This window comes from Pan troglodytes, chromosome 12 (genome assembly GCF_028858775.2).
Source record: "Pan troglodytes isolate AG18354 chromosome 12, NHGRI_mPanTro3-v2.0_pri, whole genome shotgun sequence".
In the NCBI taxonomy this organism is placed as follows: Eukaryota; Metazoa; Chordata; class Mammalia; order Primates; family Hominidae; genus Pan; species Pan troglodytes.
This window is the reverse complement of record NC_072410.2, coordinates 101,832,364-101,856,799: the sequence shown is the minus strand read 5'-3', so window position 1 is coordinate 101,856,799 and position 24,436 is coordinate 101,832,364. Positions and strand designations below refer to the sequence as shown.

Here is a 24,436-nt window from a genome sequence, read left to right as displayed (position 1 = left end):
TGAACCCTTGGGCTCAGTTGATCCTCCCATCTCAGCCTTCTGAGTAGCTGGAGCTACAGGCATGTGCCACCACGCCTGGCTAATTTTGTTATTTATTTTATTTTTTTTGTAGAGATGGGGTTTTGCCATGTTGCCCAGGCTGGTATCCAAACACCAGAGCTCAAGCGATCCATCCACCTGGGGCTCCCAAAGTGCTGGGATTACAGGCATGAACCACCGTGGCTGGCCAATTAAATATTATTTTTGAATGAACACATGAATGTGTCTAAAATATGAAAACTAAGGTAAATCAATGGTTGAGGGTGCCACTTAAAATGGAACTCTCCATAAGAGGCTGTATTCCATTATCACGAGGTTAGGAGTTTCATGCTTTACCTACCTAGCTACCTCAAATCAATATGTTCTTAGGTATTTTTTTGGGGGGGAAATATTAATTTTCCAAAGATGATCTCTCCGGAGCTATTGTTTCTTCATTCTCAAAACAAATAGATAACAAAAAATCACAACTTAATAAAAACTAATTAAGCAGTAGGTCTTAAGTCTCAAAGCAGAAAGATAAAGGACAATTTAGTAAAATGTGAAAAGTAGAAGAAAGGTAATTATGTAGTTATGTAGTAAGTCTAGGCTAGAATTAAAATAGGTAACCCGGAATCTTTCCTCTCTACTCCTCTCCTGCTTCCTCAGGACCTGAATGATCTCAATCAACTGTTTAGCCTGGCAAAATTCTGCAGGTACATTCTCTGTTCTCTCTTTCAAACTGGCTAGGCAGACTTGGCTGAAAGAATTACCCTGCACTGAGCAGCTTGACTGGTCTCTTTGGGGAAGGAATGATAAACTTCAGCTGCCCAGCTTTTAGGGCAACATGAGCCTCCAGACCCGACTCGTGGAAGAAGTTGGTGTTCATCTGGACCCCACTCCTAGCGAAGTCCGGAATGATGATGCCCATATTTGTCACAAACTCCACAGACACGGAGGGTTTTGCCACAAGTTCAGCCTGCATCTATAAGTCAGAAAACAACCTATTCAGATTCATTAAATACTTCAGTCCCCTGTCAGTCAGATCAACCACCCTTTCTCACCTCCGGGCAAAGATTTCCTGGATAACTCAGACCATTGGAAACATTACTGGGATTTGTTTGGAAGAAGGAAAGCAAGTTCTCAGTTCTCTAGAGTTGGAGTATACTACCCAGAACTAGAAAGTACCTGAGTTAACGTTAGACAAAACCAGATTAAAAAGATGATAGGAATACTCATTTATTGAGAGAACTGAGTTCTTGTCTTATGGCCATACCACTACTGCAGCTAGTGAGGTAGTGCATTCTGGTGGAAGCTTGAAGTTTTTCATAAAAAAAAATGAGGTGATTACAGTGATGAAGCATTTTGTCTTGAACTGGAAACACATTTTTAAATGTGTTTTAACAAGAAATGCACCCTGGAAGAAAGTAATAACCTAAGAAATCAAAAGGCAAACAGAATCTTACGTTGGCTACTTCCAGTTTTACTCCAGCCTTGGCTCCGGGAGCAATGACTCCAGATGAAGATACTTGCAACTGTAATCCAGCTCCAGTGGGGAGTTCAAAGGCATTCTCCATGAAGATGTAGTGAAGAAAAAAGTCATTCTTTGAGCCCTTCCTGATGACCTCTCCAATCTGTAGACCCAACAGGGGAGAGCAAATAAAAGTAAGTCTTTTTAAAGTCGGTTTTGTTAATTACAGCCTCCCATACATTGGAGAGTAATTCCACTTTATCTGGAAAGGAAGGACTAGCATATTTTGATGAGCTGAATAGTTTGATAAATAAATATCAAACTGATGTTTTTACCGTTTTCAGTGAATCAGGATATAAGAAATTTCACTAGATAGATATCATGTCATTTTCAACTGGATTCAGAAGGCTCTTAAGAATATTGCTGGGCCTCAGAGCTTTATGGACTTTAAGTATCATATATGCCATGGCTTAATTCTGGTGTTCTGGAGTCTGACTGAAAGTGAAGGTGTACTTGAAATGTATTATATTATGATAAAATCAATTTTTTGAAACCAAAGGCCTATTGAGATGATGTACATATCAATTTGCATTGGGTTTTATTTTTTAAATAATATTTCCATAAAATAGCTTGAGACCTGTTTTCTTAAAGTCAACATTTTTTTAATCAAGCCATAGGAGTACATTTATATATTTCCTTTTATGAATTAATAATAAAAATTATAGCATATTTAGATAGTGAATTATAGTTTGCCAAATACTTTCTTTTATAATCATTGTATCATTTCAATCTTAAAAGGACCTTCAGGTCAGGTGCAGTGGCTTACACCTGTTATTCCAGCACTGTGGGAGGCCCAGGCTGGAGGATCACTTGAGGTCAGGAGTTCGAAACCAGCCTGACATAGTTGTCAACAGGCTTGTCTCTACTAAAGATACACAAATTAGCCGGGCATGTTGGTGCACGTCCACAGTCCCAGCTACTTGGGAGGCTGAGGCAGGAGAATTGCTTGAACCCGGAAGGCAGAGTTGCAGTGAGCCGAGATTGTATCACTGCACTCCAGCCTGGGAGCAAGACTCCATCTCAAAAAATTAAAAAAATAAAAATAAAAATAAAAGGACCTTCAGCAAAGGTAGAGGAAGGTATACCGAACATTGTTTTCCAGATGAATAAATTAATGCTCTTAAAAATACAGCTAACATTATGAATAGCTTAATTTCTAAATGTTAACATTTCCATGTGATCCAAGAGTCATCTTCAGTGAAATTCAAGGCAAACCTCCATCTCTGAAGAAAGTACAAGCATCTTTTCTGGCTTGTGCAGCTGGGATCGTAAGGGAGTCTGGGCGATCTAAAAAAAAACCAACGTCTGGTCTCATGGGCCCCCAGTGGGGCCTGCTGACTTACCATCTGGGGGATCCCCTGCAGAGTGCGGGCACCCATCAGAAGCAGCTTTCCCAGGAGCTGGAGGTCATGGAGCCTGGCAAAACCAAGCTCCTCTCCCAAGATGCGGAGGTAGGCTCTGGCTTCCGGGACTTCTTTGGATTTCAAATCTTTAATCAGCTTCTCAATACTGAGCATCATTCCATTTACCATATCCTGAGAGTTTAGTAATAAAATGGCCAGTGAGATGTCAGCAATGTCAAACACCTTTCAGTTCCCAATGTGGGACCTGTCTGGTGCAGCCAGGATGGGCCTAAAAAATGCTCCAGGTGAGGAACAGGGAGACACTGAAATCCAGGCTAATTCCTCTAAGCAGAGATTAAAGAACTAAGGTCTTGTCAGGGATAGTGGCACTCCTAAAGCTATTCTTAATTAAAAAATCTGTAGACATAGTAAGATGTGGTGGGATGAGAGGAGGGGTCCCTATTCTCCAGTATGCCAGGATCCTCAAGATTAGAAGATCCTCTATCCCCCACCCGTTCCCTGCTTAGCCTTCTCTTCTTTGACCAGTGAAGACTACAAGGTGTTTCTTAAGAAAATGTAGCTGTTATATAAATTCACCAGAAGTTTGAAAAACACTTGATCCTAGACAAGTTCTTCTCAGAGAGAAGAAGAATCTCAGAGATGGATGCCCAGGCATTGGGAAAAAAAAAAAAGTGAAACTGACAGACTCAAAGCAGATCAAAGATCCTCGGCCTCAAGTGGGGGTCAGGAAATTAGAAGATGGAGCTCGTGCTCAACAGTGAGCCTGGAGGGGTAAATTACTGCCTTGCTCTGCAAAGTTGAATGTGCGTACAAGTCACATGAGGTCTTGCTAAAATGCGCTTCTGATTCAGTAGATTGTGGGTGAAGCATGAGAAGCTGTATTTCTGACCAGACCACACTTTGGGTAGCAAAAAATTCAAGAATAAGCTCCAGATCATACAACCTATTTCCCTCCTTAAATGGGGGCTCATTGCTAGCTTCAAAGTGGAAGTTTGGTCTCATTTGCTAGTGCACTGATGGGAGTGAGAGCCAAAGACAGCAGTTAATAATAATGAAAATATTAATTTAGAACTCGTAATAGTGTCTGCTTATTGAACAACCAATGCCAGCATCAGGCACTGTGCTTGGCATTTTAGATGCCTTATTTCATTGTCTTTAAATAACCTTGTGAGGTTTGGACTGTTATTAGTAGTCTGGGATACAGACAGAAACAGATACACATAATATCAACCAACTTCCCCAAGTGCGCACAGCTTCAAGACAGGGAAGTTAGAATTAAATCTATGCCCAGAGTTCATAATTTTTTTTTTTAAGATAGAGTCTCACACTGTCACCCGGGCTGGAGTGTAACGGCGTGATCTTGGCTCACTGCAACCTCCACCTCCCGGGTTCAAGCAATTCTCCTGTCTCAGCCTCCCGAGTAGCTAGGATTACAGGCACCCACTACCATGCCCAGCTAGTTTTTTTGTCTTTTTAGTAGAGACGGGGTTTCAGTATGTTGGCCAGGCTGGTCTCAAATTCCTGACCTTGTGATCTGCCCACCTTGGCCTCCCAAAGTGCTGGGATTACAGGCATGAACCACCACACCCGGCCCAGAGTTCATACTCTTGTTATCCTAGAGTACTTATTGTGAGTCTGGTTTCTGGGCACACTGAATTCAGGAGATCTTTAACTGCAGAGGATACTGGCCCTTACCCCAGCAGGTCTGGTTGATAAAAACCATAGTTATCCCTTCAGTTAGATAGTATTTTGAGGACTTCCATGCTTAGAAAAGAATTGTTTTTGCATTGAGACCCAAAGCTTTCCTTAAGAAGATACTTCACAAATACACACCTGCTCACGTTTATCATCTTTGGTATAGCCAAAGTGGTCCACTAAGACCTTAGAGACACCATCAGGAACTTGACCATTAACCCAGTACAAAGCTTTGTTGACACTGTCTGGGAAAAATCCTTGCTTCCCAAAAAGAGCTTCCAATGTTGGCTCAAAGCCTTTTCCTTCCAAGCCAATCTGAGAAAGAAAATCAGACAAGAAAATGGCATCAGGTTTCTTTGTTGTATGCCAGCCTAGTAGTCCCCCCTCTTGATGTCCATTTATCTAAACAAGTATTTGAATACCACAGGCCAGGAGCTGACCTTAGCATTTCACAGGAGCTGCTTTATTAAAATCTCACTAGAATCTTGACCTTATTACTTGCTTTTTTCTAGAAGAGGCAGCTAAGGTTCAGATAGGACAAATAATTCAACAAAGGATTCAGAGTTGGGAGTGATTTGAGATTTGAAGCAGATCTGACTAGGCAGCACATATGCTTCCTTGGCTTTGGAACTTAAAGACGAGACATTTGCATTTCAATTTTTTTTTTTTTTTTTTTTTTTTTTTTTTGAGACAGAGTCTTGCTCTGTCGCCCAGGCTGGAGCGCAGTGGCGCAATCTCTCGGCTCACTGCAAGCTCAGCCTCCTGGGTTCACGCCATTCTCCTGCCTCATCCTCCCAAGTAGCTGGGACTACAGGTGCCTGCCACCACGCCCGGCTAATTTTTTGTATTTTTAGTAGAGATGGGCTTTCACCGTGTTAGCCAGGATGGTGTCGATATCCTGACCTCATGATCCACCTGCCTCGGCCTCCCAAAGTGCTGGGATTACAGGAGTGAGCCACCTCGCCAGGCCTGCATTTCTATTAATGTTAAGAAGTCATGCTTCAGGTGACCCCTAGCGGGGAGAGAGGAAGGCGGGGAAGGAGGGAAAGAAGAAAGCCTCAGAATCATGGTAGGAAGTGCCTGGTGGTTCTTAGTTTTCCTCTGGGTAGCTCCTGGCTCCCAGGGACTCTCTGTTTATGATGCTGTACAAAATGGGCTAGAGAACCTCAAACTCTTCACACTTACCTCGATGAGGTCAGCTGAAGCAAATCCAAAGGCAGTGAGGGTAGTTTTCAGCATGCTTTCTTTAGGAAGGTAGTTATTTGGATCAAATATAAGATTCCCTTCTATTTTGGCTGAGGCTGGGTCAAGTGATGGAAGAGAAACAGATTTGTAGAGTTGATAGTTCCGAGAGAATTTTCTGAAGTCCATGACAGTTGGAAGTTGAGATTCTTTCAGAGCTTCTTTCACTAACTTTTTCAGACTAGATAAGAAGAAGTATATTTTGAGCTGACACACCATGTTATTATCCTTTGACTCTTGCACCTCAAGTAAATATGGATTTCCAATCACTACCAGAATGTCTGGATTTCATTGACCCTAAGGCTTTGGGTCTAGATCTGCTACACATTTGCACAAGTGTTTGTTTCAGAAGCAAGGGCAGACAGTGGCTATGCCAAAACCTAGGGTTGGAATTCCAGCTCAGGGCCCTCAGTGGTATATGGGGTGAATAGCTCTTACTTACTCTTGGATATCCAATTCTTCTGAGTTCAAGATATTGGCAATATGGGAAGCCACAAAGTTCTTCACTTGCTCATTCTGTTCCCATGGTAGAAGTTGGACAATTTTGTTAATATCTGCCTGTGAAGGACTCCTCATCAGCATAAGATAGGCAGCCAGTCGCTTATCTCCCGGAGAAGCATCATCAAGGAAAGTCTGAAGAAGAACCTCCTGGTCCTGCAGTCAAAAGAGGAGATGGTTATCACTGTCCTGTGGTCAGAACACAGAACATGCCTGGCAAACACTGGCATTGTCTGCTAGCTCTTTCTTAAGCACAGGTCTAATTTCTCTGTAATCGTTCTTCAAATGCTGGTATTGAATCTTCTTGCCAGTGTTTCCTAGAGCACTATCAAGTAAGGGTTCCCAGAAGAAGCCTGTGGAATGCCTGTTGAATTCAATTCCATTAAAACACATAAATTATGGCCAAGTTGTGATTTGTTTGGAGATCCACCACTAAGTGAAAATCAAGTTGTTTTAACGTAAGTTATTTTAATGTGAGGATAAAGATGAGAAGGGGTAGTAAGAGTTTGGGGCTAATAAATAGGGTGGTTTCCAAAGTTCTGGAGTCTTTGCACCTAAGAGGGGGCCAAGTTGGCTATCCTAGCCTAAGCTTATTGGGGGAACATTAAGCATGTTTTTCCATGATGAGAGGGATGGTCAATCTGGTAGGTGGACGGTAGGAAGCAAAAACATCTCACGTTCTGCATGTTGACATAGCAGCAAAGTCAAGTATTTCTCTCACGTCACATACTGCTAGGCAGTCAAGTCAATAGGCTTGTTGAAATTTGCAATTAGAAAACAGTAGAGGCCAGGTGCAGTGGCTCACGCCTGTAATCCCAGCACTTTGCAAGGCTGAGGCAGGCGGATCACCTGAGGTCAGGAGCTCAAGACCAGCCTGGCCAACATGGCAAAACTCCAACTCTACTAAAAAATACAAAAATTAGCTGGGTGTAATGGCACATGCCTGTAATCCCAGTTACTCGGGAGGCTGAGGCAGAGAGAATTGCTTGAACCCAGGAGGCAGAAGTTGCAGTGAGCCGAGATCGTGCCACTGCACTCCAGCCTGGGCAATAGAGTGAGATTCCATCTCGAAAGAAGGAAGGAAGGAAGGAAAGAAGAAGAGGAGGGAGGGAGGAAGGAAGGAAGGAAGGAAAGGAAAGAAACAGCAGAATAAAGTCAGTAGATGAAATCTAGAGTCTCATTCCCCTAGTACCTTCCAAATCCTTGTTAATAAACTTTCACTTTCAGACCTCTTCTTGTGGACTTTACCTTGTCTTTAGGCTCCATTTTCCGCAGAGCCTGGATGGCAGCTTTCTGGATCATCAGTGATGGCTTTGTACTTTGGATACATTTCAGGATTGAAGACTTGAGTTCTGGAGTTAACTGCTCCACGGTTTGGCCCATATTTCCAATGACCTGCATTGAAGAAAAGAAACAAGAACCCATCAGGGTGCAGGAGAGGGAAGTAAAAGGTGTCCAGGAAAAGTGCTTCTGAAATGATGTATGTCATATAAAAGACTGAGATTACCCGCAGAATCAAATAGGTGTAATCTTCATCCCCAGTGCAGTCATCTTGAATCTGTTCCATCAGGTAATTAGCAATGTCCAGCAGCTCCTGGGTCCCTGTAGGGTTTGTCTTATGATAGCTACAGAATAAGAGAAGAGAGTCAGGACTCGGTAACCCCAGTTAGGTTTGTCTTAAAACCCAAACTTTTGAATTAGAAAAATAATTATAAAATTCATATGGAATCCAAAAAAAGCCTGAATAGCTGAAGCAATTTTAAGCAAAAAGAACATAGCTGGAGGCATCACATTACCTGACTTCAGATTATACAACAAGGCTATAGTAATCTAAACAGCATGGTACTGGCATAAAAATAGACACATAGATCAATGGAACAGAATAGTGAACCCAGAAATAAAGTCACATACTTACAGTCAACGGATCTTTGACAAAATTGACAAAAACATACACTAGGGAAAGGACACCCTTTTCAATAAGTGGTGCTGGGAAAGATGGATTGCCATATGCAGAAGCATAAAACTGGACTCCTATCTGTCACCATATAAAAAAATCAACTCAAGATGGATCAAAGACTTAAATGTAAGACCTGAGACTATAAAAATGCAAGAAGAAAACCTAGGGAAAACTTCTCTGGACATTGGCCTAGACAAAGAATTCATGAATAAGACCTCAAAGGCAAAGACAACAAAAACAAAAAATAGACAAATAGAACTTAATTAAAGTAAAAAGTTTCCACACAGTAAAACAAATAATCAACAGGGTGGACAACCTGCAGAATGGGAGAAAATATTTGCAAACTATTCATCCAGTGGGGTACTAATATCCAGAATGTACAAGCAATTCAAACAACTCAACAAAAAAATCCCCCAAATAATCCCATTAAAAAGTAGGCAAAGGGCATGAATAGACATTTTTTCAAAAGAAGACATACAAATGCCAATAGGCATATGAAAAAATGCATAACATTACTAATCATTAGAGAAATGTAAATTAAAACCACAATGAGATAACATCTTACAAGGGTCAGGAGGGCCGTTATTCAAAAGACAAAAAATAACCGTTGTTGGTGAGGGTACAGAGAAAAGGAAACAGTTAATCACCGTTGATGGGATTGTAAATAAGTACAACCACTAAGGAAAACAATACAGAGATTTCTCAAAGAACTAAAAATAGAACTACCAATGAATCCAACAATCCCATTACTGGGTATATACCTAAAGGAAAAGAAATCATTATATGCAAAGGAAACCTGCACCCATATGTTTATCACAGCACTATTCACAATAGCAAAGACATGGAATCAACCTAAGTGTCTATCAGTGGACGATTGGATTAAAAATGTGAAATGTATAGGCAATAAAATACTATTCGGCCATAAAAAGAATAAAATCATGTCATTTGCAGCAACATGGATGGAACTGAAGGTCATTGTCTTAAGTGAAACAGGACAGTCACAGAAAGACAAATATTGCGTGTTGTCATTTATAAGTGGGAGCGAAATAATGTGCACACAAGGACATAGTGTGTGGAATGATAGACAATTGAGACTCAGAAGGTGTGGAAGTGGAGGGAGATGGATGGTGAGAAATTACTTAGTGGGTACACTATATGTTGTCTGGGTGATGGATACCCTGAAAGCCCTGACTTAACTACTGCACAATCTATTCATGTAACAAAATTACACTTGTTCCACATAAATTTATATAAAAATGTAAAAAAGAAAAAGCAAAAAAATTTCATCAAAAGAAAAACCTGCTAGCCTGAGCAACATGGTGAAACCCTGTATCTACCAAGAATACAAAAATTAGCCAGGGCATAGTAGCATGTACCTGTGGTCCCAGCTACTCAGGAGGCTGAGGTGGGAGGATCACTTCAGCCCAGGAATTTGAGGCTTCAGTGAGCCGTGACTGCATCACTGCACTCCAGCCTGGGTGACACAGTGAGACCATCTCAAAAAAAAAAAAAAAAACAATTCAGAGGAAAAAACTGCTAACTAATATTGAACTGAAGTTAATAATATGCACACTGTAATACTTAGGGGAAAGTGTGTTGATGTTTGCAATTTACTTTGAAATGCTTCAGAAAATAAGATGAATTAATGGATGGATGTATATGTGATAAAGCAAATATAATAACACTTAAATAGTAGGAGATAGCTGGTTTTCTAGGGGTTTTCCCTGTGAAATTCTGTCAACTTTGCTATGTTAAAAAACTTTTATAATATAATGTAGAGAAAATATTTTTAAAAATTCAATTTGTGTTTGCTGATTTCTTATTTCAAGTCATTACCCCAAAAATGATCAAGAAAAAACACAAGAGTAAGGAGCAGAGTTTGAAAGTGGAAGGAGGGGTTCAGTTTTAATACAGAGATGCACAGAGGTGCAAGATGTTCCTCTGCTCCTAGGAGGAGAAATACAGTGTGGAAACTCACTTGTTGACCGCGTGGCTCAGCGCATACAAGGTGGCTCGGCTGCGCTGATCCCTCGCCATGTTGAAGATCTCTCGCAGCTGCTGTGCTGAGGGCTCGGGGATCAGGGCCACCAGGTAGGTGACCACATCTATCAGAAGGGGGTTGGCATGCACACGTTTCAGCCACTGGAGGATGTGAGTGGAGCACTGGGGCTGTCCACACTGAACCAAGGCTTGTAAAGTGATGGGGCTGAGAAGAAAGACATGGATAAAGTTATACAGACCACCTTCAGGGCACATAAAATATTGCTCATGGTGTGTCCTCTGCCAGGAGAGCCCTTAATCACCTCATTCACTATTCAAATCTAACCATCTTTCAAAACCCAACTTGGAGCTCAGAACCATGATGCTTTCCTTAGGAATATTACCCACAGAAGAAGCCCAATCGAGAAAAGTCCCAAGAGGGGACTGTGGATCTGTAGCAACAAGAAGACTGTTATCACAGTCCTTTGGCCAGCACACAGAATATGCCTGGCCAACATTAGCTGGGTCTCATTCCTGGCCTCAGTCCCTTCTCTCACCTTCATAGCACTTAAAGCCAGTGCCTTGAAGGGTAGAGAAATCATATTATATTTTTTGTCTGAGTTCTCTCTCCACCAGCCTATAAGCTTCTGGAGAGCACCTGCAATAGACCTAGGAATTAAAAGTTGCCCATCAAAATGTGGGAACTATTCTTCTTCTATTTTAACACACAAATACATAGCTGCCTTGAACACAGTATGTGTGTGTGTGTTTCATGGAACTCTTAGCACAGCAGCTGATAGTTCTCTATCCAGCAATCATGAACTGATTGACTAATTGATTAACTGGATTGATATCCAAATGGTCCCTGAGATTCTCCCTTTGGCCAAGGTTTGAAAGTTCAGTCAGTTACCATCAGTTTTATAAAAAGTTGAGCTGTAACCATTAGATACCTGGACACCTCAATCAGCTGTGGCAAGAGAGATGTGACTGCCTCATCACTGAGGCCTCTCAGCTCAGTAACCAGCTTATTGAAGAGATTAGCTCTCTGGATATTTTGCTCAGAGATGGTTAGTTTTTTCAGTTCCTGGAGAGTCTTCAAAACAGCTTCGGCCTCCTTTGGAGGTGATGTGGATTTGGTGCTCTCAAATGCGAGACCCATCTTCTTAGTACCTGGAAGATGGAAAGTGTCAAAGGAACTCTAGCTTTCTTCATCTCAACCATATCTTTGTCTACTGGAAGCTGGAAATTGTGGAGTATCAGCCCAGGGGAAAAGGGAAGGAAACTATCCTGTATTCAATGCCTGCTAGATCTGGCTCTGCCATAGGTGATTGACTTGTTTTCACTGACTCATCATCCTATCCCTGTGGGGTGGCATTATTGTTCAATTTAACGATAAATTCAGCCCTGCTTCTGAGACCCACAGAGTTTTTGGGCCATGTAAATTGCTCATCCCTGGATCTCAGCTCTGAGTCCCAGAGATGAGACAAAGAGATGAGACCCAGAGATGAGGAAGTGCGACCCAGAGATGAGCAACTTAGGTTTCCCAAGAGCTCTCAGGGTCTAAGAGGTAGAGCTGAAGTGGAATCCAGACTTGTCTGAGTCTATCATCAGGTTACCCTTAGCTTGAAATAATTGGTGAGGAGGTGCTACTGTTGACATGGTGACAACTGGGACCAGGCACATGGGTGCTTATCACCATTTCTTCTAATTGGGTCTACCAGCAGCTCGTGGGGAGGGGAGATACTTTTGTATCCTCTCCACCACCTACTGTGACCTATGCCAGGAAGAGAGGTAAAAGTCATCATGGAAATGTGGTGTAATGAGAATAGTCCTGGCTTAGATTACAACCTGGCACTTATTTGCCCCCCTCTAATATTCTGCGGCCTTGACTACATCAAACTCTAAGCCTCTCTGTGTCACTGTCTCCTCTGTAGAATAGGTATAAAATCACATCTCTACCACCTGACATCACAGGTTGCTAGGAGCAAAAAGGACAATGAGGTAATGTACAAGAAGGAATTTGGACAGATATAAATACAATACAATACTGGGTAAGGGTTGGACTTGAGATTGCTAGAGTTCCTTCTACCTCTAAAGACTGACTCCTGAGGTTACTATCTGGCCGGACTCTGAAGGTTCTCTCCCACTTGGTCCACCTCGTCTGGGACAGCTCTGGATCTTATCACAGGATGGGTGATGTCAGTTCTATCAAATATGTCATGTTAAACTTAGGATTCCAGTTTTCTATTTACAAATGCCTAGATAGCTTTGGGAACTTCTTTTCCTTTATGCCATTGCAACTTGACATCCTGAAATGAGTTTGCTTTCTCACTGGAGGTAGCCAGAACACCAGTGTCCATATCACTTGTTAGTCAGCAGACATTTAACAGGGCTCAGCAAGTGGCTAAGCCATGATAGGCACATCTTGAGTAGATTTTCCAGCAACTATGTGGACCGAAACTCTTACCTTCACCAAAGAAGCGGCTGTTGATCTTTGGTGTGTCTTCAAGTTTCAAAGTCTGTGTCACTTGTGCCACCATCCCATACTTATTCCTGGTAACCAAGGAAGCACACCATGTCACGGATGGCCAGAACATACTATTCTTTCCATGTTGAAGGTTTTCCCTGTCTCTGCATCTACCCAAGTCCTGCCCATCTTTCAAAGCATAGGTAAATCCAGCCATTGTTGGCCCTGAATGAATAACATCCACCTCTTCCTGGTCACACTAGTTATCCTCCCATCAAAAAGACATGCGTGCCTTATACTCTCCACTAGTCTGGAGTGGCCAGAGGTAGGAACTAGTGCAATGTCTCAAAATTCTTTCGTATCTTCCACAACATAGAGCCAAGAATATGGCAGTTAATATATATTCATTGATTATCAGTTTTCAAAGTGGATTTGGATACACAAGTTTCCAGTCAATATCCCAAATCTTCCATGAAACCTTTTCTAACCAGGGTACCCTGCAGTGATCCTCAGGTTTTCTGGATCTACAGCCCTTAAAGAATGGGTCTTAGATATCTTTTGTTGGTCTTGGATTGTTTTGCATGCCTAGGACTTTTCTGCCAAATGCCCTGTTAGCTTAAAAAGGGGGACAGGGAGGGGCGGCATTTTATCCCTCTCCATTCCTCCCTCCCAGGCACAGGTTTGCCTGGAACAGAGCACTTGAGAAGTGTTCTGTTCACACTGACACATTAAATGACAAATCAGGGGTGCATCACATGACCTACTTGTAGGAGAAAGGCAGGAAGAGGTGTTGCTCCTTGCAGATGGCTTCTGCCACATGCTTCCTCTTAGCGTCCAGTGTGTACTGACAGGACTGGCTGCTGCTGATCAGAGTTGACAAGGGGCGGGTCTATGAAAGAGATTGGAGACAAGCATTTTGATCAGTCCCTGTATCTTCTGTTAAAAGCATTTACCTTCAAGGTAGAAGGGAGCAGGAGTCCTGTACCACTAGATAAACTCAGAGAAAGAAGATAACTGGGTACTTGACATTTAGACCAGGGGGTGCAACAAGTCAGCATCCCCAAAGCTGAGTCAAGCTGTAGACTCCTCTTTTTCCACCCTCAGTGGACAAAGTCTAAACTTTGTATCCTCCACATGCCCATCCCACCACATAGCCCCTCACACACCTGCTCAGTAACTTTTCTTTGCCCAAAAGCCCATTCTTACATGTCTCTTTCATTTACATATTCGTTGCATTTTTTGGGTTCCTGCTCCACATCTTCCATGAAATGTTGCCCACTGAGCTACATGAATAATTCTTTCTCCTTCCTGGTCAGGCCCAGGACTTCTTGTCTGCACTGTTCAGCTTATCACCTTATTGAGTATACCATGTATACTTTATTGACCTGGCTCCTGCATTAGACTGGAAGCATCCTGAGGGGAAGGTCCATGGTTCATCTGCCACTGTCCCTTCCTTGGTGCTGCCCAGAGTGGGGCTGAGCAAACAGCAGATGCTCAGAAAAGACCCCTAAGCCGGTGCATTATCCTCTTCTGACTGTGGCACTCATGGTCATCAGACTCCCTGTTTTCAACCCTAAGGACAATGACCAGGAACAGTGCCCAGCATGACAGTGATTGCCCAAGTTATTCATGTTCACTGAGACAGGCTGGGGCTCATATCAGGGAAGTTGTTGCAGGGGTCAGGCAGGCTCAGGTAATATGGTGCTCCATGGCCCCAGTTAACAGAGAGGAGAGGGTGCTCCAGGCCCGTGGCAGTGGGGCCATGTTTGGTCAGGGCGGTACTGGGGGTGGAAGGACAAGAAGCTGGAGCACTCTAAGTCACTCCACTTCATGGGATGAGGGAGAGGGGGAGAACACAGGTCTTGGGACTTCTTCAAAGGCCAGAGGCTTGGAGCTGGCACAAGGAGTCCTTGTGCAGGAAAGAACAGAAGGTGGTTTTGCTGCCCTACATCCATCCCCGGAACCTTCTCAGGGGTGAGCAGTCATTACTCTCAAGTGATGAGATTAGAGGCAGTTTGGTGCCAGTGACAGAAGGACAGGAGGAAAGACAGAGCTCTGGGCTGGGAGGGAGGAGCCTGACTCAAGCCTTGGCTCAACTGATCCCAGGCCGTGAAGCCTGGGTAGACCTTCCCATGCCTGCTCAGGGTCCTATCTCTAGTCTGTATAAAAGCAGCCAGGGCAGGCTGTCCTCAAAGGTGCCCACTAGCTCAAAAATTCTGGAATTTTATTAATAAGAGGATGCTCCTTGCTGTGCACGACAGTGCTGACATGGGACTTACCATGCCTTTGATGAGAGCAAGTGGGCTGATGCCTGTGCGGATGGGCTTGAAGCGATCACACTGCCCCAGGTCTCTTTCAGTGGATATTTCTGTGGCCACATTGCCCTTCCTCGTCTTGATGGTAAAGTGAGTGGAGCAGTTTCCATACACGGTATCCTATGGAGGAAGAAGATGCAACCACATGTATTCAACACGGGCAACATCCTTGGGTACTTGGGAGGGATGGGGTGGGGATCGTGAAAGAAAAGGCAGAAGGAATCTAGCTTTGGGAGGGACTTTCTTTTTCTTCCTATGCAGAGTGTGGTCTTGCTAGTGCCTGGCCAGCCCAAGTTGGGAGAGAGAAAACCAGTTAAAGGTGGGTCTGCAGAAAGGCCTCCGCAGGTTGCATCGCTGTCTTCTCCCAGTATGGTGTCGTAGAGAAATTAGAACACACAAAAGTGCTCATGGGACTGAGGTGAAATGAATTCTGTCTCAGTGAAACCTGAAATTCGTAAAAGAGACCAGCAACAGATCCCATTATTTTTGGTGTTTAAAATACACACAGGATTTACTGTGTTACACCATAACCCAGCAAACACAGGTGAACAGCATCAAACAAAAGCAGGGGTGGGGTGGCCAGGACTCCTCAATAACTTTTAAAATTAGACCCAACCTGATAAGCCTGCTTGGGATGATCTGTCAGTGAGCCTAAGGGGCAGGAGGAACCTCGGGCACGAGTATGTCACGCCAATCCAGGGCTTCCTATGTAACTAGTCATGGAGCTGACTCCGTGACCTGCTTTGTATATGGTAGGACTGGTCTCTAACACATGAAGATGAGTTTCAAGGGCCACTGCTATCAGCTTTCTAAATCCTCACCAGAAACAACACTTGCTTGGCTTCTTCTGTCTCTGGGGGAACCAGGAGGGCAGAAATGATGCCCCTCTTGATGTTCAGGATGTAAGTAGGTTCATCTTTCTCCGGGTAAAGGAAAACTTGCTTCCCTTCTGGAATGGCCAGCTTGAGCTCATACCTGTCCCAGAGAGAGGATGGTCATGGAAATGTCCTTCTCCATTACAACTTGCTGGAAGTAAGCTGGGTGGCACTGAAGTTTCTTTTCTCATATTTTTTTAACCAATTGTTCTTCTGACATCATTTATTTGTAAATATAGAATATAGCTACACATAGACATACATTTTCAAAAAAGTATGCACATATACATAAGTTTTGGTGATTCTTTTTTTTTTTTTTTTCTTTTTTTCTTTTCTCTTTTTCTTTTTTTGAAATGGAGTCTCACTCGGTCGCCCGGGCTGGAGTGCAATGGCGCAATCTCAGCTCACTGCAACCTCCACCTCCTGGGATCAAGTGATTCTCCTGCCTCAGCCTCCGGAGTAACTAGGACTACAGGCATGTGCCATCACACCCAGATAATTTTTGTATTTTTAGTAGAGACAGTTTTCACCATGTTGGCCAGGCTGGTCTCAAACTCCTGACCTCAGGTGATCCTCCCTCCTCGGCCTCCCAAAGTGCTGGGACTACAGGCATGAGCCACCAGGTCCAGCCGTGTTTTAACTTTTTTTGCTTGGCTCATCCATCCCTGCTCTGTTCTCCACCCATATCAGTCTCTTTGCCCATCCTCCCCATACGGACACCCGAGTGGTTGTTCCATTTGTTTCTGCACACTCATACAATCCTCTGTAAACATGGGTAAGTGCAAACAGAGTCATACAAAGATTTTGTCATTGTTTGTTTTATACAAGTGGCATTGTATTATGCATACTTTTATCTTGTTTTTCTCACTTAATTATACTTCACAAAAATCCTTCTGAGTCACTTGGTATAGCTCTAACAGATTTTTTAAAAGCTGCATGCAGAACATTCCATTCCATGGCTAAATATAATTTATTCACACATTGCCCCATTTGATGGCATTTGCCCTCTCTCTTTCTGGATTTTTTTAAAACCACACAAACAATACCAAAACAAACATCCTTATGAGCCTATCTTCACACATTACTGCTTTTATTTTCATGGGTTAGAGTCCCAGAGACTAAAATATCTGTGTCAAAGGGTATTAAGTATTTTAAATTACAGTAGATATTGCCTGATGGCTCTCATTTCCACCAGCAGCTCAGGACAGCACACTTTTCCTCACTGGCCTGCCAGCAACAGGTGCTATCACTGTTTTCCAGTTTTGCAGTATGATGGGTATAAGCAGATAAATATCTTGTTGTTACATTAATTTGCATTTCTTGACTACCAGTGAATTGGAGCTTATTTTCATATACTTGTTGGACAGTCATTCTTTTGTATGGTGTCAGGCCATGGCTGAAGCCCATGCTGACTTTGGTCTTAGGGATTTCCCATTGGGTACTCTCTGAGTTTCTGAGGACCTGGCTGCAGCCACTCTGGTTACATCAGGAGGAAAAGGTGACGGACTTATCTCCCACAGCCTACACCCTCTCAGAAAGTTCCCAACACGAAGAAATGATAAATGTTTGAGATGATGGGTTTGCTAATTACTCTGATCTGATCACCACACATTACATGTATCAAAACATCACTATGTTCTCAATAAATATGTATAATTATTGTATGTCAATTTTTAAAAAAGACAGTTAAAGTCATGAAGATGCAAACATGGAAAGCCCTCCTTTTCAAGAACAGGAGTCTCTTCTGTATTTGGAGAAGATCAAGGACCAAAAAATAAACCACTCTTTCCTCCTGCCACCATACCCCTCTCCCTCATACACAGTTAAGTCTTGGAGAAAATAAAGCATAGGAAAGAAAGAAGCCTCACAGCCTATTTTGGCAAGAAAGGACTGGCATCTGAATCTAATGTTTAGCAAAACTGAAAAATGGGCAAGGATGGTGATATGGTTTGGCTCTGGGTCCCCACCCAAATCTCATCTCGTAGCTCTCATAATTCCCACGTGTTGTGGGAGGGACCCGGGGGGAGGTGATTGAATCATGGGGGCAGGTCTTTCCCGTGCTGTTCTCGTGATTGCAGATGGGTCTCGGGAGATCTGATGGTTCTAAAAACAGGAGTTTCTCTGCACAAGCTCTCTTTGCCAGCCGCCATCTACATAAGATGTGACTTGCTGTCCCTCACCTTCCGCCATGATTGTGAGACCTCCCCAGCCACGTGGAACTGTGAGTCCAATAAACCTTTCTTTTGTAAATTGCCCAGTCTCAGGTATGTCTTTATCAGCAGCATGAAAACAGACTAATACAGACAGAGTTTTCTGATGCTACCAAGTTAACAACTCTATCCTGCCTGTATTCATACACACCTAGGACCCTAGAAACTGTGATTGAGGATGAGGCAGGGGTGATGTTGAAAATATTTACAATGGGTGCGACACGGGCCCTGACCACTCAGCAGAGATGCAGCTGCAGTGGCCGATCAGTGTGCAGTGGCTGAATGCCAGCCTAGGAGGGGGAGCCGCCGAAGCCTTGGTGCTCCTCTGCCCTGCGCTGAACAGACCCTGCCCTGCCATGTGCGGGCCACAGCAGCCAGTGCCTCTGGGACCCCACACCAAAGACCACCAGGCACTGGTCTTGACTAGTTCTTTAAATAAGAATTCACTTGTTTAAACAAAGCATCTCAGTTTTATAATCTCAAGAAGTTTAAAGCATGAGATTTTTAGAAACACATGAAAATGATAATTAAAGGAACCTAACTAGGGAAGGGTAACTAATGCTTCTCTCTTTTTGATGATTGTGAAAACTCAGTAATTCCCTGATCCACGATGGATACGGAATACAAATACTTACAGTCACATCCGTGCCTGGTGCAAACACACAAGTTCATACCTCAGCGGACACACACACATGCGTGTGCTCATGTAGAACATGCCTTACCTGGACATGGCTGCAGCAAACTCCTCAGAGTTCTTGGTTTTCTTCAGCAAGGCTTTGCCATCAGGGTTGAAGCCATACACCTCTTTCAGGGTGCACTGGCTGGTCTTCAGGATGAAGCTGCAGAGCTGGGGAACCTCCAGCTCAACCTGAGAATTTAGGGTAGCAGAGCATTGAGGTTGTCTATCAAGAATGAGAGGCGGCCCCTGAAGCCCAGGGCTTAAGCTCTAATCAGAGCACCAAAGGGAATGGTGCTGGGAACACCACTGCCTGCGCCTCAACACCACACGCCTTATCAACATGCCTCCTGGGTTCTCTGTGCACCAACCTAGACTTAGTCCTATTGCTGGCCTTTTCCCCCTCCCGGGTAACACGTTTCTTAAGTTTGCCCCTAGGCATGGGAAGGAGGATGTCCTTTTATTGGTTCCAAAGTTACTCACTTTAATTATAAAGAGCTGTGGTTAAATAGAAGTGCTGCAGACTAGGAGGGAAAGTGAAGAAGAAAAACAGAAAGCAGGAAGAGGGCCATCCTTAGTTTCCACAGCAAATGTCTCCTTAATGTCACCCAAAAAACTGGTTATATCTATTAGGGCCTATTTAGAGCTTTGCATATAGCTGGAGTTTCAACGGATTCCTACTTATTATCCAGCACTATTCAAATAACTTTAGAGAAATGTTGTACATGTTGTGCTGTTCAATATGGGAGCCAGTAGCCAGGGTGGCCATTGAGCAGTTGAAATGCAGCTAATGTGACAACGAATATGAATTTTTAATTTCATTCCATTTAAATAGCCCAATGTGGCTCATGTCTACCATATTGGACAGCACATACAAGAGCTACAGTACTCTCTAAAAAAAGGTGACTGCTCAGCTTGACTTCTCTTCCCCACCCAAACCCCAATAGCAGCCTATAGATCTGCTCCACATGTACGTAACATGAGTACAACCAGTCTCAATAATAAGCAAAGTTTTATTTTAGAACAAACTGTATGTTTATATTGTTTTCTTCTTTCCATTCATTTTTCAGCAACAGATTCTGTTTGACTTAAATTATAAAAACTGCATTTCACAGTGCGATTCCGAGTTGCCTGCCTCCCATAGCTCACCTACTGGGCCTCTCTCACGCTGAAATCTACAGACCCACACTGCTGCTAATCTAGATCATGGATTCCTATGGCATCTGGGAAGTTAACGGGAAAATACTTCTGACTTGCGAAATTTGGTGGGGGCAGACCACATCTCAGCAATGTGGCTGACTTACAAACAGAGGCAAAGTCCCAGTGCTTTAATCAGATTACAACAGTTCTGGGATGTTCTGCGTTTGCTCAGTACACAACCTCCGGGAAGGTCGCGTGTTGGGCACCCGCTGGAACAGGGCTGGGGGAAAGCTGTGGGCTCTAGGTCCCTCCTGCCTGCATCCTCCATACCTTGCAGTTGATCCTGGTGGCACTTCTTGAATCAGCAGTCCCAGGGACTCCACTGGAACTCTCAGCCTCATAGTTGTATGTGTACTTTCGGAGGTGCTTGAATCGGGTCGCATCTTCTAACGTGGGGAGAAATACGTCAGCCACATAGCAGAAATAGCTCTCCCAAGGACAGCCAATTCTGGGCAGAGAGGGGCAGTGGCATAGAGAATTAAAAATGGTAATTAAACTCAAATTATTTTTTAATTGACTTTATACTTAATTTTCCTTTATAGATTTGACTTCTCCATTATGTTTTTGCTAAGGCTAATGTTTAAATTGGCTGGCATGTCTTGAATATCTCATCTGAGGCACAGGGAAGGGAGTGACAAGTGTCAAGTAATGGGGCTCAGAAAATCTGCATGAGAGACCCTCTGGTAAATTAAGAGATGACAACATTACGCAAATAGTACTATCTCTAATGCTTTTTTAGCTTGAAAACGCCGTAATTCCGTGACCCTAAGACTACCAAATACTTAAGGCAAAGTTCATTAAGCATTAAGCGTAACTAACTTAACAAACTCCTAGAAAAGAATTTCTGGAGGTTTCCACTGTAGTTGAGAGGAATTTTCTGAACAATTGAAGAAAAAGAACATCTGGGTCCTGAGCCCAGCTGCAGTGATGCCAGATGGCCACTAGATGGCGGTGCTGCCCCATCAGAAGTCCGCCCCGCGGCTCCAGCACACAGGGTCCCGCTTGGAGGCCAGTTCCTTTAACCCCCAGGGGTCAGGTAAATAGGAAGGGGGTGGAGGTTCGATTTCTTCACAAAGGTCAAAGTCAGTATTTCCTCACCCTCACATGCTTCGAATCAATGACTAGTCACTGATAAACAGGACAGTGATGTTTCTTCAAAGTGTGCACAGGCCAGCGGAGAGACAATCCCTTCCCTCCCCCGCCCCCAGGCTGAACTTTTGGGACAGAACAGAAGGCCAGGTAGAAGAGAGTTGGCATCCCTTGGGTGTGGGCAGAGGCTCAGGGAACTTGCTTCCTGGGGTCAGAGCAAGGCACACCACGATGCCATCTCAGCCCTGTAGAGTGGGAGGCCCTCAGGGACCGGGGTGTAGGAGAGTGCACGGGGCTGGGCGCCCTTCCACGCCCCATGCGCAGATGCCTTACTTGGACAGACCGGGCTGACATTTTCCAGCATTTCCTCTTCTGTAAGACAGGAGAAAGAAATCTGTGAGCTTCCCACGTCTTCCCAGCGGGTGCTAGGGCCCGACAGGGGGACCACCGGCACAGGTTTCACCTTTCAGGAGGGAGGCAGGCTCCGGAGACCCCCTCCTCAGCCCCTCCATCCCGCGCCCCCCATCCTGAGCCTGCAGGGGCCGCCAGCTGGTCCAATCCCCCCACTCGCCCTGGACCCTGTGGCTGCCCTCCCTCTGGCCTAGGCCCAGGCTGCCCCGGCCAACCTCGTGCCGCCGGCTCCCTCCCGCTCCCTCTGCGCCCCCAGCGCGGCCGCGCACTCACCGGCCCTGGCGCCCGCCAGCAGCAGCAGCAGCGCAGGCAGCGCCAGCAGCGCCAGCAGCGCGGGCCTCGGCGGGCCCATGGCCAGCTGCGGTGGGGCGGCTCCTGGGCTGCGGCCTGGCCTCGGCCTCGCGGCCCTGGCTGGCTGGGCGGGCTCCTCAGCGGCAGCAACCGAGAAGGGCACTCAGCCCCGCAGGTCCCGGTGGGAATGCGCGGCCGGCGCCCGCACCCCATTTATAGGAAGCCCAGGCTGCAAGAGCGCCAGGATTGCAAAAGGTCCAAAGGGCGCGTCCCGGGCCTGACCTGTTTGCTTTTCTACACTGGCTTCTCTTTGAGCCTTGAAGAGCCTCGGGGAGGGGGCCCACCTGGGATGCAGCTGCAGCCACCAGGGGCTGGGTCCCAGGTGGGTTCCCTTCCCAGAGCGTCTTCAGTGCTCTGGCGTGGCCCTTCCCGTGTCTCAGTGGGGCCATGGCCGGCGCCTGCCCTGACCAGGGGTGCCTCCTTCAGATGACCCACCATGGGGACAAAATCTCTGCTTCTCCTGGACTGAATTGGGAGCCACGTGGAGAACCAGTCCTGAGCGCTGCCTTGGTGGAGACATGTTCCCATCGGTTACTTCTTTTCCATTTTGGTGGACCTTGGATTTGCACCCACACCCTAATCCTGATCAGAATCTGTGGCTGTGGGGTTCAGCCCGTGCTGGGGGAGGAGAGAGAAGGGGGATGCAGGGAGGTCTGGTTAGTGACCAGTCACTGCCCCTGAGGATGGGTGGCCTGCCTGGTCCCAGCAGGAGTCCAGGTGTCTGTCTTCAAGAAACCCCAGTGAGGAGAGGCCTCTGGGGAAGAGCAACCTCCCAGGGTGCACCCCTCTTGTGCAAAGTGTTCTTGGGTTGTTGAGAGGACGATTTCCTGCACCAGCTTCTGGGTTTCCTCCAGTGGTGCGGAGGCGGACGAGGAAAAGCAGAGTAGTGGACAGGACACGTCATGTTCCTCATAGACATCTGGAACCTTCTCATGCATCGTTTCCTTCTCTTCTGGGCACTGCCCATTTCCCACCGGAAACTTCAGCCAGCGCTCGCTGCCTCTGCCCAGCTGTAGGGAATCAGCGGTAGTGGAATTTCAGGGACACTCGGTTTACTAACCCAGGATTACTCAGAAGGGGTTATTGATGGGATGGCACTATGATGAGCTGAATGAATGTCTGAGCCTGGCTGTGTCCCCAAGGCACCTCCAATCTGGTTAGGGAGACAAGCTGTGTACGCAGGAAACCGCTAGTGAGCAATTGTGGTAGGATAGAGGGGGCGACAACCAGGTAGGTATAACTGCTGGGGGACCACCCAGGAAGGCGAGTGGGAGGCGGCCAGGAGCAAGCCGGTAGAGTGCGGATGGGAAGTGGACAGCGCCTGTTGCAGAAGTCAGTGTGTGCTCATTGTTACAACTTGTCAGCTTTGTTTGAATTATGAGGTACCTCCAGATGTAACAAGCTACTGGTGAAGACTGATGATTCCAGAAGGATCAATTCTGAAACAGTAACTATGTATAAAGACCCAGTTCCCTCAGAGGAGACTCACAGAAAGACCTTCGCTTGCTTCCTGCACCTGGGCTCCACACCTGTCATTATTCAGATATTGTCATTGGCCATGAACTCCTATGGGCAGCTAAACTCCCTCCAGTGATCAGTTGCTCATCCACAGCATATTAATGTTATTAAAGATGGATATTACAGAGGTCTCAACTCAAGGCTGGTCATACCTACACCACTGATTTGTGAAAGGTCTGGAAAAAGTAATTGCTCTGAAACCCCATTTCTCTGAACACTTTATTTGAATTATTCTATGTGGACTGACTTTCCACAGGGTTCGCTGCTGCTGGTGTTTGAGGAAATGGTCCTGCTTCCATGCATATTCACATTAAGGAGAATGAGTAAGAATATTCAGGTATAGAGAAGCCAAAAGGAGGTGTCGAGCTTTAATTTACAAGCACAAGTCCAAGCTTACTCTGTTACGTGCAGATGAAACCAGGTTCCAATGGTCAGCATCAATAGAGAACATATACATATATATATATATATATTTTTTAAATTTATTTATTTGAGATGGAGTCTCCCTCTGTCACCCAGGCTGGAGTGTAGTGGTACAATCTCGGCTCACTGCAACCTCTGCCTCCTGGGTTTAAGTGATTCTCCTGCCTTAGCCTCCCAAGTAACTGAGATAACAGGTGTGTGCCACTATGCCCAGCTAATTTTTGTATTTTTAGTACAGACGGTGTTTCACCATGTTGATCAGGCTGGTCTTGAACTCCTGACCTCATGATCTGCCCGCCTTGGCCTCCCAAAGTGCTGGGAGAATGTAATTTTTATGAAGTAGGAATCAAAAATGAATTTGATGACTTGGAGGCAGGGAAACATTGTGAGATGCTTGGAGGTGCTGAGAGGACTGTCACCATCTCTAAAGGAAGAAACCTAAGACTCAGCTTCCCTCTTTTCCTGATGGTCTTTGGCAAGTCTTCCCTGGACTGGGCCCCAGCCAGGAGTAGTTATCCCCTGACAGGGTCTAGCACAACCCCATAGAGCAAATGTTGAATTGTTGAGCTGACTTGCATACACTCACGGAAATGCTGTAAAGATTAGTGCATAGATTTTT

The 24,436-nt window shown here is 44.9% G+C and overlaps 1 protein-coding gene across 1 annotated transcript in view; it reads right to left on the bottom strand.

Moving 5' to 3' along the window:
- Positions 1–22,005, bottom strand: part of APOB (apolipoprotein B) — a 42,548-nt gene extending 20,543 nt beyond the window's left edge. The window contains exons 1-18 of the mRNA XM_515323.7: positions 21,799–22,005; positions 21,448–21,486; positions 20,296–20,411; positions 18,872–19,017; positions 15,886–16,039; positions 15,029–15,184; positions 13,514–13,638; positions 12,750–12,835; positions 11,233–11,452; positions 10,281–10,508; positions 7,853–7,970; positions 7,594–7,740; positions 6,290–6,501; positions 5,791–6,028; positions 4,744–4,920; positions 2,890–3,081; positions 1,482–1,649; positions 789–1,000 (exon numbers count right to left, since the gene is read on the bottom strand). Of these exons, the coding sequence (XP_515323.3) occupies positions 789–1,000; positions 1,482–1,649; positions 2,890–3,081; positions 4,744–4,920; positions 5,791–6,028; positions 6,290–6,501; positions 7,594–7,740; positions 7,853–7,970; positions 10,281–10,508; positions 11,233–11,452; positions 12,750–12,835; positions 13,514–13,638; positions 15,029–15,184; positions 15,886–16,039; positions 18,872–19,017; positions 20,296–20,411; positions 21,448–21,486; positions 21,799–21,877 (2,813 nt within the window). The 5' untranslated portion in view covers positions 21,878–22,005. The remainder of the gene's footprint in view (positions 1–788; positions 1,001–1,481; positions 1,650–2,889; positions 3,082–4,743; positions 4,921–5,790; positions 6,029–6,289; positions 6,502–7,593; positions 7,741–7,852; positions 7,971–10,280; positions 10,509–11,232; positions 11,453–12,749; positions 12,836–13,513; positions 13,639–15,028; positions 15,185–15,885; positions 16,040–18,871; positions 19,018–20,295; positions 20,412–21,447; positions 21,487–21,798) is intronic.
- Between the last annotated feature and the right edge of the window lie 2,431 nt (positions 22,006–24,436).